Source organism: Pteropus medius, unplaced genomic scaffold (genome assembly GCF_902729225.1).
Source record: "Pteropus medius unplaced genomic scaffold, Ma_sr-lr_union100, whole genome shotgun sequence".
Lineage (NCBI taxonomy): Eukaryota > Metazoa > Chordata > Mammalia > Chiroptera > Pteropodidae > Pteropus > Pteropus medius.
In genome coordinates this window covers 20,386,874-20,400,215 of record NW_024340696.1, presented here as the reverse complement: position 1 = coordinate 20,400,215, position 13,342 = coordinate 20,386,874, and the positions used below count along the sequence as shown (strand labels likewise).

At 47.4% G+C, this 13,342-nt stretch overlaps 1 protein-coding gene across 1 annotated transcript in view; it reads right to left on the bottom strand.

Moving 5' to 3' along the window:
* PTPRJ (protein tyrosine phosphatase receptor type J) overlaps positions 1 to 12,874 on the bottom strand; it is a 140,406-nt gene extending 127,532 nt beyond the window's left edge. Inside the window, exon 1 of the mRNA XM_039869356.1 lies at positions 12,422 to 12,874. Coding sequence (XP_039725290.1) covers positions 12,422 to 12,859 — 438 coding nt within the window. The 5' untranslated portion in view covers positions 12,860 to 12,874. The remainder of the gene's footprint in view (positions 1 to 12,421) is intronic.
* Positions 12,875 to 13,342: the final 468 nt, after the last annotated feature.

Sequence of the window (13,342 nt, the reverse complement as noted above, 5' to 3'; positions counted from 1 at the left end):
AAGGATGGAATGAGAGTCCAGCACACAGTCTGACACAGTACAGTGGGCATCTCGGAACAACTGGCTGGAATCTGGGCAAAAGACCAGACAACAGTACGTCCTGACCAGGTCTGACCCACACTGAGCTGGGAGCCCTCTTCTGGCTTCACAGAGGGTCGTATTCCTGAAAAGCTGTGTGAACAGAGAGCTTTCAGGAAGCCGGGGCCCCAGCCCTTGGCTGGCAGCATCACCCCTTCAGGGGGCTTCCTGGGTTTTCTCTCTGGCCTCATGCCTGCCTGTCTCCCCAATCTGACTCTGAAGGCATCAGCTCTAGGTTTCTGCCCTGGGGCCCGCAAACTCTCTAAGCTGAAAACTGCTCCAGGGAGCTGGTGGGAGGGGGAACTTGGCAGTGAATCTCTTTGTAATGGGATCTCCCTTTGACTGGGTCTATCCCTTGTGTGGAACTTGGCACATTTGGCCTCCAGGCTCCTAATGAACGCTGAGCCTTTCCCTCAGCTTCACATCCCCGGCAGCAGGGCTTAGCACCACACATAACACATTAACGCTGGCTTCCTATCCCACCCGGGCAGGGCAGGGCAGGGCACAGCAGGGCGGGGCAGGGAGGGGAAACTGCCAATTAGTCCCACTCTATGGAGGCGCAAACCCAGGCAGAGAACACTGGGAGAAATGTGACAGAGGAACCACACCAGGTATCAACACTCCCAGCACAGTGCTCATTCAGCCAAAGCATCCCTAAAAAGTGCTCTCTAAACAAGCAGGAAGTTGGACGTGAATCCTATTTCGAGACCCATAAATGCGCTTGTTAGTTTAGACCTATTGTCACACTAGGAGGAAGTCAGTTACCAACACAGTCACAGGGGAATGGAAGGACAGCCAGTCCCACTACTAAGGCCGCCAGGGCACATGCACCTACCTACACCACAACTTCGAAACAGGCATTGCCTAAAGCAATGGTTCTCAACCAGGATGCTTTCCCCTCCCGGGACCTATGGCAATATCTGGAGACATGTTTAATTGTCACGAATGGGGGTTTGGAAGGTGCTTCTGACATTTGGAAGGCGCAGAGGCCAGGGAGGCTGCTGAACACCCTCTGGTGCACAGGGAAGCCACCGAAACAATGAATTCTCAGGCCCCAAATGTCAGTGGTCCTGAGGTTGAGACAGCCTGGTCTAAAGGAAGAGAAGCGCCCACTCACACCGACCACACTGCCTGACAGCTGCAAAGCCTAAGTGCCAGATTCTGATGGACAGCAAAGGCTAAGCACCACGTGTGCACCTCCCAGAAGAAACCCAGCTACGTGGTGAGGGACAGCCTGAGAGTCTGTGTCTCACCCCAGGCCCGACACGTCGTTGCTTTTCTTTTTTAATGTGTATTGATATTCAACATGCGCCAAATAATTCTTTGTGATACATACCTGATTTTATACTTCCTATAACAACCTTAGAGTTAAGTCATATTATCACCATAGTTTATAGATGAGAAGACTGAGGCACAGAGAAGTTAAGCAACACGGTCAAGGTGACACAAGGAATTCCTTCACAGGCGTCTGGCTCCAGAGCCCGAGCTTTTTAACCTCTGTCTCTCAGTCCCATGAACAAGCCCAGAGTGAGACGGCCAACGAAGGTGACTTTATGCTGTCTGATGTCCACTGTCACAGGGAGAGACTCCCAGTAGCCAGATACAATGGAGATTATTATTCTTGATTTTAGAGAAGCTCAGGTCTGAGCAATGAAAATATTTTCACATCGGGTGTAAACTATAACGAGCCTGCAGGATCAGAGGAGAAAGGTGGTATCGTGTAGAGTGGTTTTCAGGATCAGATGAGCTTGAGCAACGGCGTGAGGCATGAGGTCAGAAAATGGGCCATTTGGTGATGAGGCCAAGCTCTATGTAACGGGGTCAGAACAGTGACATAAGAGAGACGAGAGAGGCTGGATTGCACTAGATCTAGATGTGCTTAGTGCTCTTGAAATAATTCCTGCCTGACGTACGGATGTGATGGATTGGGATGGCCTCACCGGCAGGAACAAAAACCAAACAGGACTATTTATCCTCCAGAAATGGCTGGTTTTTGGCTATGTGATCACTCTTGGGATCTCTTACTCTAGCTTAATTATTAGCATTATTCTCATTTGGAGATAGTTATGATTCAAAGTAAATATAAAACATCTTCAGATATGTCAACACGTCACCTTAAATAAGAGCTCCCACCCCTACATCCTCTACGACTTCTCTCCACACAAGATTCAGTGATCCCTTTAGACGACAACACACTGGGCATCAAGGCTGGCAGAAGCCACCTGAACACCCTCAGAGCAGGTCTCCTCGGAGCTTAAGCACATGGCGACTGCAGCCTCAAGGTCAAGGGCTGTGTTAATAAAGAGGCTCAGGCGGGAGCAAACATTTACGGGCCTATCTACTAAGCACCCCAGTCTGGACCGGGTGCCTCACACACCTTCCCTCACTTAACCCTAAGAACTGTGGCCTGGCAATTACTACCCATTTTCTAGATGGCATAACAGGTTCCCAGAGCTTAAGTACCTGGGCAGACACAGGGCCATGTGGCCAAAGAAGAGCAATGATTTAGACCCAAGCTTCTATTGACACCAGAGTCCATTCCATGACTTTTCCCATGCTGCTTCTCTTACGAGACACTCTGAAGTCATGTCATTGTGCCCAATTTCAAATTCTGTGAAATCCAAATTCATTTACAACAAGAAGGCCAGGACCCCAACAAGACGCCATTATGTCATTCATTTGATCGGAGCCAAAGCCCCAAAGTTCCAGGCAGCCTTTACCACTTATGGCTCCAGGTTCTAAGGCAAAGATAACTCTTCTGTGGCTTTGGGAAGCATTTACTCCCTCCACATCATGGCTCTGAGCGACAAGTGTCAAGGTGTCCCCCATCCAACAGGAAGATGACCTTCCTACCTGTGAGAATGGCCCCCAAGCCCAGCTGTCCTTCCCAGAGACTCACACAGGCACTGGCCCATGTGGATGATCCTGTACAGCTCCCCCTTGGGGCAAGGAAGCCCACAACTAGCTAGCTGGGTGAGGTTCTGGCAATGTCTGTGGCCATGGACCAGGTTATAACTCTCTAGGTTTCCTTCTCTGTACTTACCTCATAGGATGACAGGAGTTAATAGGTACTAAATGCTGACGACACTTCATGATAAATACCCAACCTACAGTAGCTGCTATTGTTATATTTATCCTCTCCATTTATCCTAAGACAATTATCAGAGATACTTCAGAGACTTAATTGCAAAGTTACCTGAATAGAGTTCATCAAGGCAAAAACTTTCAGAAACTAACTAGAAGCCTAATCACAGGATGAACGAGATAAGTGAAGGTGCCTCCACATAATGCAAAGGGATGCAAGAACTAAAAGTTATGGAAGAGAATATTCACTGGCAAGAAAAAATGCTTGCAACTTACTGTTCCTACTTCCAAAACTGCCCGTGAGAAAAGCCCAGGAAAGAACTCACCTCCCTGAGGGCCTGGGAGGCAGAGATTTCTTTGTTGCCCCTTGTATTTGCTGAAAAAATTCTGGATGCAGATTTGTAATCTAATCTGTAATACAGCCACGTTTATTTGTTTGTTTAAAAAAAAAAAAAAACATTTCAAAAGGACTTTCCACTGAGTTACAGTGACACTCTGAGAAGCCTCAGGTCTATGTTGTGGCCCCCAGGGGTGTCCCCAGGGAAGCATGTACCACAATTATTTTTTTAAAAGGTGATAAATGTTACAAAGTATGAGTAGGAGTTAATGCTATTTTAGTACAGATAGAACATGCATTAAAAAAAGAGAGAGAAAAAAATCATCCATTAAAACGATACCAGGGTTAACTGTGGGGGAATGGAGATTACAGGTAATTTTGAGGGTTTGGTTTTTTTTTTTTTAATGTATTTAGTTTTCAAATTTTTATATTAAAAAAAAAAAAAAAAGCCTGAACTGACTCAAAAGGAAATCAAACCAACCTCCAGCCAACTGGGCTAACAGCCCCCAGGCAGGATCAGCTTGAGCCCTGTGCAGATCAGCGTGACTGCAGTGAGGGCAGCACCACCCGGAGTTAAATTGTCTGGGATGTGAGCCTGAGTCCCACTACTCACCAAATGGGTGATGACCCCTCAGAACTCACTCAGCTCCCCGCGGGTGGTCCTGAATTTTCAAAGTTTACAACGCAGGAGGCAGTAAATTTCAGCCCTCCACCAAACCCATTTACCAAACACCACAGAGCATGGCCAATAGCTGTTCTACTGGGGCAGTCCCCCTGAAGTTTCCAGAAGGGCAGCTACGCCAGGGCAGGCCTCCTCAGCTTCCAGTCCACCCACTCCCTTCCGAAGGGACCTCTCCAGAAGTTGGTCCTTCCTGCACCAGTGGCTGCAAGATGGTTTTCAGTTATATATGGGGGAACCGATGAGGCATAACTGGGACTTCATACTGGTTCCCCGCTGTCTCTGAAACAGAGCCCATCTACGCTCCCAGCCCCACACCTTCACCACTTCATTCCCTATAAACGGTGGCTTCCAGTTTGACTGAACCCATGATAAACTCATTTATATGGAATTCGGTTCACACACACACACATATATACCATGGAAACAAGTTTCATGACACAATACTTACCCTTCCTACTTGCAGTAAACCCTGCTCTTTTCTATTTTATCACTTTTTTAATGCTAGTCATAACTCATTAAATTGATCTTATGACCCACAGTCTTAAATACACTGCTTTACAGCATGCAAGTCTATGATTTGGTTTTCTGAATTTTATTTTTAAAGCACGTTTTCTGGAACATATTAAGTGGAACTATATACAATAGTCAAAGTACCAGAAACAGTAATTTCATATGGTTCAACCTAATGATTACGTATGAACCAAACTAGGGGACCTGACTGCCTTATTTGTCTCTGGTAAGCTAATTCTAAATTTGAGTAATGTTCCAAACTGGGCTACACTATGAAAGTACATTATTATTGTGTGAAAGATAGATGACACCTGAACTGAACAAGTCATGTAGAGCCAGTGTGAGCCACAACTTCAATGGAAATATTGACATACTCACAGGGATGCTGTGAGGATGTAATGAGCTCATATGGGTCGAAGGGCCTTGTAAACTATCAAGTAACAATATTTTTTAAAATTTTTTGAAGTAGTAGACTATGCCAATATCTCAGCAAAATAAGATGATAAAACAACCGCCAACATTTTTAGGTTTATTTCATGATAAGATCTTGTTATACAGATCAATTTAATACTCAACGACCATATGAGGTAGGAATTCTTACTGTCCCCACTTTCCAGATGAGAACAAATGAAGCTCCAAGCATGAGAAGAGCTGGCCCAAGGTCGCACAGGAGTCAGGTCTGTCTGCCTCCAAAGCCAGTGCACTAAGCACTGGGCATCGATCTCTTTCCATCCCCACAGCCACCCCACAGGTCTCTACCTCCAGTTCTCTGGAACAGGTCTATTCTCATAGGGAAAGAACTCCCAGGACACAAGGACGTGAAAATGAGGTGAGCCCTCAGCCAGGAGCAGGAAATGCAGGATCACCTTGCTGCCATGGAAACAGGTGGCACAGTCATCACAGACTCCTAAGGCCTCCCATCTCCTGCAATTACAGTCAAGGATTATGTCGTTCAACTTTCGGTCATTGGCATAAAGTACTCCTCTTGGTCCGACAGAAAATGTACCCAGAGACAGAAGGCGGCCACAGCCAAGCTGGCCAGGTCACAAGAAAAGAAAAATGCTCAAGCCAATGCAAGAAGGACCGTATTTTTTGTTTTGTTTTGTCTTGGTGTTTTTAGGGGACATGGTCAGTATCCCTGTACTCCCTTCAGGGCTAGAACCACACTAGCCACTCTTCAGTCACATCTCATGATCATCTAACCTATTTTAATTCAATGAAATTCCTCTGTCAAAGAGAAAAATAAACTGCGCTATCAAGAAGCCTATGCTGCTCCACATTTAACATTGTAATATGTACATATACAAGTCTATAGGTATACAGTCCATTGTGGATTTAATCTCTTAAATCCAATTTAAAAGATTTTATATATTTGGTGGCAGAAGGAACTTTAACTTGGGGTGGTGACATACAATACCAAACATATGACATATTATTGAACTGTACATTTGAAATCTATTTTTTTAACCAATGTCACCCCAATAATTTCAATAAAAAATATATGTAGATTTTTTTTTAAAGATTTTGTGTCACAGTTTTGACAACTCATAATTATGGCCTCTCGCTCTAACTTTAAAAATCTAACTCTTGAGTAAATGGAATATTTTGTACATTGTTCTTACAGTCCTACATCCATTTACAAAGAACTTTAACATAATGTAATCCTGCTTATCTAACTACTCTGTGTGAGAGGAACAACTACCATTAGCATTGTAGAGATATGAACAACAAGGATCAGAAAGGTTAAGACACCTACCCAAGAAAACACAGCTAGTTGGATGGTGGAGGCAGGATCCCAACCAGCAACCTGGCTCCAAGTTCTATACTCTCTTCACCAACCAGGGACCTTACTTAAATCTCTGAGTTCCTAAGGAACAAGAGCTGCATCTAAAATAGCTGGAAATTATATATATATATATATATATATATATATATATATATATATATATATATATATATATATTTGAACACAAACAGGAGCCAAAACACTTTCTTAATTCCAAAGAGCTAGTGTAAATGGATAACAAAAGAATTTTTTTTTTCTTTTAGTGAACAGGGAGTTAACCTCCCCCCCCAAAAAAAGGAAGGAAGAAATGCAAATGGCCCGAAAGTAAGGGGAAAATGCTCAACTAACTGAAAATTAAAGATATAAATAAAAGTAACGGGATATAATTTTTCACCTTTCAAACTAGCACATATCGAAAATTTTAACAGTCCTCAATTCAGCTGATGGTATGGAGAAACAGACACTGTCCAAACCTATGGGGACAGGTACAAACTGGGACGATGTTTCTAGAGGACAACTTCAAAACAGTATCAGAATTTTTAAATGTATGTACTCTCTAATCCAGTAATCCTAAAATCATAAATTTACACCATGGGTATCCTTATGAAGGTTATACAAAATGTGCACAAAGACATTCTCTGAAGCATGATTTGTAAGGGGAGAGAGGAAGAGACTAAAAACAGCTGAAGTATCCGTTGACAGAAGAGTGTCAAATAAATTATGGTACATTTGCACGTCACAGTATTAGCCAGTCATTTAAAAGAATGGCCTAAACTACTGGTACAGATATGAAATAATCTCCAAGACAACTAAGTAAATTAAAAGGCTAAGTAGAGTACTATGTATATATAATATTTTCTTTAATGTAACTTTTTAGAAAGAGGAACACAGATACTTGTCTACATGACAAAAACATTTTTTCCTAGAAGGAAAGCAAGGATCCTGACAGGGTTATCTTTGAAGAGGACAGATACTTTTCTAACTTTATATAGTTTTAGATTGGAGGGTTTTTAACCTGGACTTCACCCAACTATTTTAAAGCCTCTGTGAAACCCTTGAAATTGGATACAAAATTGTAAATATGTATATCTCTCTGAAGGAGAGGCTTCTTCCCCTTTACACACTCTGTAGGGGTGTCATACCTCCCCCTTCCCAGAAAGAGTAAAGACCACTGCACTACAGATTCCATACTGGTGCTAAATTTTCATTTTCATGCACTTGTTTAATTCAAAGCCATGAAATAACAAGCGGGCTGGAGCCTAGGCAGGCACCCAGAAAAATGCCACCCCATTCGTGCCCTAGAGAAGGAGCTAGTTGGTGGCATAAAAATGACATTGTCTGCTCAAGCCTCAGAAATGGCAACAGAGCTTCCCTCTAACAGGAAGAAGGAAAAGTGGAACTGAAAATTATTTGCATGTTTAAAATTAGATCTTCTGTGGGAGCTGACACTACTTTGCTTTCAAATGTACCCCCCCTCCACAACCCCCATCTGCCGTCTCACTGCCACTACCCCTCACCCAGGCATTTACATGCCATGGAAATTCTGAGACAATGGGAGGGCTGCAGCTTCACTAATAAGGAAGTAATAATAAATTTCCTACAGCTCCTGTCCTGTGAGGGGTCACCAGAAAAGCCAATGCAAAGCCGGTCATACGAGGTGGGGACAAAATTGCTGTGGGTGTACCTGGTCTGAGGAAGCCGCCCTACCCAGGGATCTCCACTTAGAGTCTGGCTGGCTCTCCCATTCTCATCACCACTCCTTCTCGGGCATATCCAGTGCCAGCCCTTTCTTTGCAGGGGCAACAAGGGCATCACACACACAGCTCACATCACCACTGTGATGGGTTAGCTGGGATGACCGGACTATCTGTAAGACTCACGAAGGCAGGCTGCCTTTTGTGCTCATCACCATGGCCTCCACTCAGTGCCTGTATTTCCCAAACTAAAGCTTTTTGTCACCCGTACGAGTTTGCCATAACCATATCATCTTTACATAATTATTTACTTAATATTTTTCTTTAGATTAACTTTATATTCAATTTAAATAAACTTACTATGACATTACACATATAGCCTCACTCTACCTATAAAATCATAGGCTTGATATGCAACTTGCAAATTTTTTTTACTAATACATCCTAAAATAAATAATTATCAACATTGTTTTGTGACTTAGTTCATTTTGCATGCCCCCCAGGAACCACTCTGCAGAAAATGCTTAATAAATATTTTTTATATGAACTAATGATGTGAAGCCCCTCTTCTCCACATGTAACAGAGCAGCAGCCACAACTAGCTACAGAACTGTGCCTTAGATTTTACAGGCCAGTTCCTCTTCTACCTCATTTGATCCTCTCAACCTCCCAGTGAAGCAGGAAGTGTTAGTCCCATTTTCCAGATAAGGAAATGAGGCATCGCAGAAGTTAAGCGACTTGCCCAAGATTATGAAGCTACTAAGTGGCAGGGAGAGGACCTGAACCTCGGCCTTTCCATTCCAGACCCGAGTCTGTCTCCATTAAGGCAGGGTTCAGGCCCCACAAAAGCCTGTCCTTCACCACAAAAGTCTGTCACCTCATCTCTCATTAACACACTGAAGATGTCTAAAATGCATGACTTCTCGCAGCACAGGATAGTAAACCGGGGTGGTGGAGACATCAAGCCTGGCTCTACCATATACTAGCTCTGAATCTGGTAAATTCTGGACCTCAGTTTTCTCTCAGATAAAATGGGAACATGAACCACACCAACCTCTTACTATATCTGAAATGATCAAATGAGATAACGCATTAAAACCCTTAGCACAGTGCCTGCCACATATAATGTTACCTATTAATTACAATATTACCAGAAGCACTATGTTAGAAGGGAAATGCACAGAAAATTGCCTCTTACACTGCACTCAAAATAATTCCCTTGGCTGAGCAGTGAATGAACTAAGAAGTAATTGCTGATTATGTGCTGGCTAAACCCAGGCCTACAGTCACTGAGCAACTCTGCCTAGGCCTCAACCCGAAGCAAAAATTACTTTTAGGAGCTAAATAACCTCTTTGCTGACCAAAATTGCTCACTCGGGAGCCAGGATTCATTCTCTCTGCTTAGGAAAGCTTGGATATTTCGCGGTTATCTTTATCGTGGGGCTAAACTTGAAGTCAGCTCAAAGTCACAGTTTAACCATAAACCAATTTGCTCTGTTTTCTTAAACTGTCTGCAAACAAAACATAACCATTTGGTTTTTCCGTTGTTGTTCTGAAGCAAAATAAAAATATTTAAAGTCACCCATATGAGAATGTAACAAGCAATATAAAGAGCAGTCAAAATATTTTTTATACTCTGGATAAAGCAGGCAGGTAAGCAGGCTTAAGGATCAGATATAATAGATAATAAACACAATTATTATTTCCCAGGAAACCAGAAAGCGAAGAAAAGCAAACCCAAAATATTACAAGACCAACAAAACAGCTGTCAGTCACCAGCTTATGCTCATTTTAAAGCAGCCCACTATGAAGCTGATTTCTCTCATGACCACATTTCTCAAGAGAAGGAGGCAAGGGAGAAAAAAAACACTTTGTCACACTGCCTAAAACATACACATAAACCAGAATTAGTGTGCAAAATTCTACAAGAATGGTAGAGTTGGACATTGCAACCAGCAAAGTCTTCATGCTGGAATGATCTTTGACTATCCTTCCTGTCTTGGAGAAGTGAAATGAGACGCCAGGTTCAAAACCTGCTTTTCTAGCCCTACTAAGCACAGAGTCCTACAGCACCTCAGCTTTTCAGCTTCCACGCCAGTCCTCATTAATACCAAAACAGAGCTGTGACTTTTCCATGACTCGTCCGTTTTTTTAACCTGCTACAGTTGATTCCATTTTAAAACACACACACACACACACACACACACACACACACACACGTCATGAAAATACAAGGCAAAGGCAGGTGACACAGGTTCCAGTCTCAGCATCTCTACTATCCTGTCAGGTGACCTCAGCCTGCCTGATCACTGTCTCCTCTGAGCCTCAGTAGCCTCATCTAAAGGAAACGAAGGGTTTCAGCTACACTGAAAGTCTGGTACAGCTCAAAAATGCACTGATTCCTTGAAATATCCAACATCAAAAAGTGGATTTTGAAGATGCTTTTTCAGAGAGCCTTTTAGATTTTCAATTTTATAATGTATCCAAAAACAAGAAATAAAGAGTCCTCTTGTGTTTCTACAGAACAAATTAGAAAGGAAGGAAATATCTAACAGGGGATAAGTGTGGAGTGGCAATATGCTATTGAAATACAAGGAAGGATTGGGCAAGAAATAAATTTACCCAGGAAATTCTTCACTGATTCGAAGCATAGCTAGCAACCACCACAACAGAAGCAAAATAATTAATAATGCAATGTAATAAAATATACATGTACCAAATTAAAAATAAGTGGATATCGAGTATTTGTTTAGTATAAATTTGATTCAAGAGATCTTCAATTACAAAGCTTTTTTTTTTTTTTTTTTTAAAGTCTCATAGATTGTTCTCCATGAACTTCCTTACCGGAAAAGGGGGAAAACAGTCATACTCATGATCATCCCTTCTGAATACCCTTTACTGTTTTACAAAGTTCTTTCAGACGTTAGCCAGGGAAAGCCCCAAACAAGAGATGGGGCAGGTGAGATACACCCATCCTACAAATGCTAGCACCTGAGGATAGAGGAGACTGAAAAGCAAGTCCAGGCCGGAAGCGGGGCCCTGAAGCTTCTTCGGACACCTGATCCAGTATTCTCTGCAGGAGGTCGCACTGCCTCCCAGGCCCTTAGAGCCTTTTCAAAGCCTGCTGAGGACCACTGTGAGGGGACATCAGCACCCAGTGCTCCTTCGAGTCCTGCTCGCTGGGCTGCATTGCTGCCCCAAGGCTGATGTTTCTGCCCTCAGACAATCCTGTGTTGGTGCCTGGAAGTTTTCACTGAAACCAGGTTCCATCCCCAGCCAGTAACTCCCTTCCCAGGTTCCAAAATCATCTCAGAGCTGCTCTTTGTATAAAATAAGCAAGATTTTCATGCACAAGTGGGTATCACCAAGGCCCTTTCCACTGCGGGTTCGAGACCCGAGTGGGTTCCTAGATGGCTGTGAAGACGAGCCCGCGGCCGAGGCTGGGTGTTTCTGCTCTTTCACTTCTCTCCCTTAAGTTCTCTACCAGCGAAGCGGGACCGTCTCCCAGCTGCCCTGCCTCCCCGCCCCCAGTGGGAATAGCACGAAGGGGAAACGGCGCTTCCAGAAAGCTAGAGCTCGTTCACCAAAACGCCAGGCGCAGCATTATCTGAAAAGCGAAGCGAGAACACAGGGCCGTGGGGGTTGAGCCGGCGCCCACCGAGCACGAAATAAACCCCAGGGAAGCGAGCTGTTTCCCCGGGAAGAGACGTCCGCTCGAGGGACGCCGGCAAGCGGGCTCCTCTCCCCGGGGTAGGAACTTTCCCCAGAAATGATACCCCCGGGCCGGGAGACCCCGCGCCTCGCCCCCAGCCTTGCCCCGCTCGCCCGCCGCCGCCGCCGCAGCCTTTCGGCCCAGCCCCTCGGGCCCTGCAGGCCGGGTCGGCCCCGCTCCGCGCCCGGCACCCTGGACACACACGCCCCCTCCGGCCACCTCCGGCGGTCGAGCCGGGCCGGCCAGATTGGAACGGCTCCGGGAAGAATGGGCCAGAAATGGCCTGGAGCCCGCGGGGCTTCCAGCCGGAGGCGCCGGGCACCCCGGGACCCCGGAGCCCGCCGCCCGCCCTCTGGTACCGGGCAGCCGGGGAAGGGGCTCGTTCGCCGGCGTGCAAGGCCGGCCGGGCTCCCGCGAGCCCTCCAGGAGGGAGGCTATGAGGACTCGGGCCCTCCCCGCCCCCGCGCCCCACAGGCAGGCACCGGGGGCAGGTGCCGGGGATGCCAGTCCCGCCCCGCCCGGGCCCCCGGCCGCTCACCTGGCCCAGACGACACAGCAGCAGCAGCGGCGGCAGCGCCCAGCGTAGCCCGGGCGAGCGCCGAGGTGGCCGCGCCTCCCGCGCCACCGGCTTCATGCCCTGCGCGCCCTGGAACGTGCCCGGGCCGCGCGAGTCGGGCCCCGCCGTGCGCCCGAGCCCGGGCGCCCAGCTCGCCGCCTCCGGCCGCCGCCTCCGCCTCCGCCTCCTCCAGCCCGTCCGCCGAGTCCCCGCTCCGCCCGCCCCGGGCTTCCCCGGGGACATGGCAGCGGCGGCGGCGGCCACACGGCGGGGCCCGGCGCGGCGGCCGCGGGGGCGACGCGTCGCTGGGCGAGCAGGGGCTTCGTGGGGCGGAGCAAGCGGCGCCCACCCCCAGTGCGCGGCGCCCGGATCCCGTCTCCCGCGGCTCGGGTGGCTCCCGCTGCCTCCTCCGCGCGTCATGCGGCTCCGGCTGCAGGGAGCCGCGGCGAGCGCTCCCGCCCTCCGCTCCCCTCCCCCTCTGAATATTCATCGCTTCCTCCCGCCCGGCCGGCCCGGCGGCGGCCGAGCCCCGCGGCCCCTCGCCGCCCTCCGCAGCAGCCCCCGCCCCCGCCCGGCCGGCCCGGCGGGGAGGGGGCGGTGGCTCAACCCCGCGTGCGCCCTGGCGGCTCCCCCCACCGCGGGCAGAGGAAGCGCCCCCGCCTTGCCGCCCTCTCCGCCCGGCCCTCCCACATTCCTGGGACTCGGGACCCGAACCCCGCTACGCTGCTCTCGCTCCTGGAGCCCGCACTCCTCGGTAGGGACGCCCCAGCCTCGGTTCAGATCTGTGGCTCTGGGTTTGGGTCACCAGATGTTGACCGAAATCCCTGCCGAGGGCACAGCCAGGCCTGCGTTAAGACCGCAACCCAGCGAAGGCCCGGTTGACCTGGACGGTGGGTGGGCTTA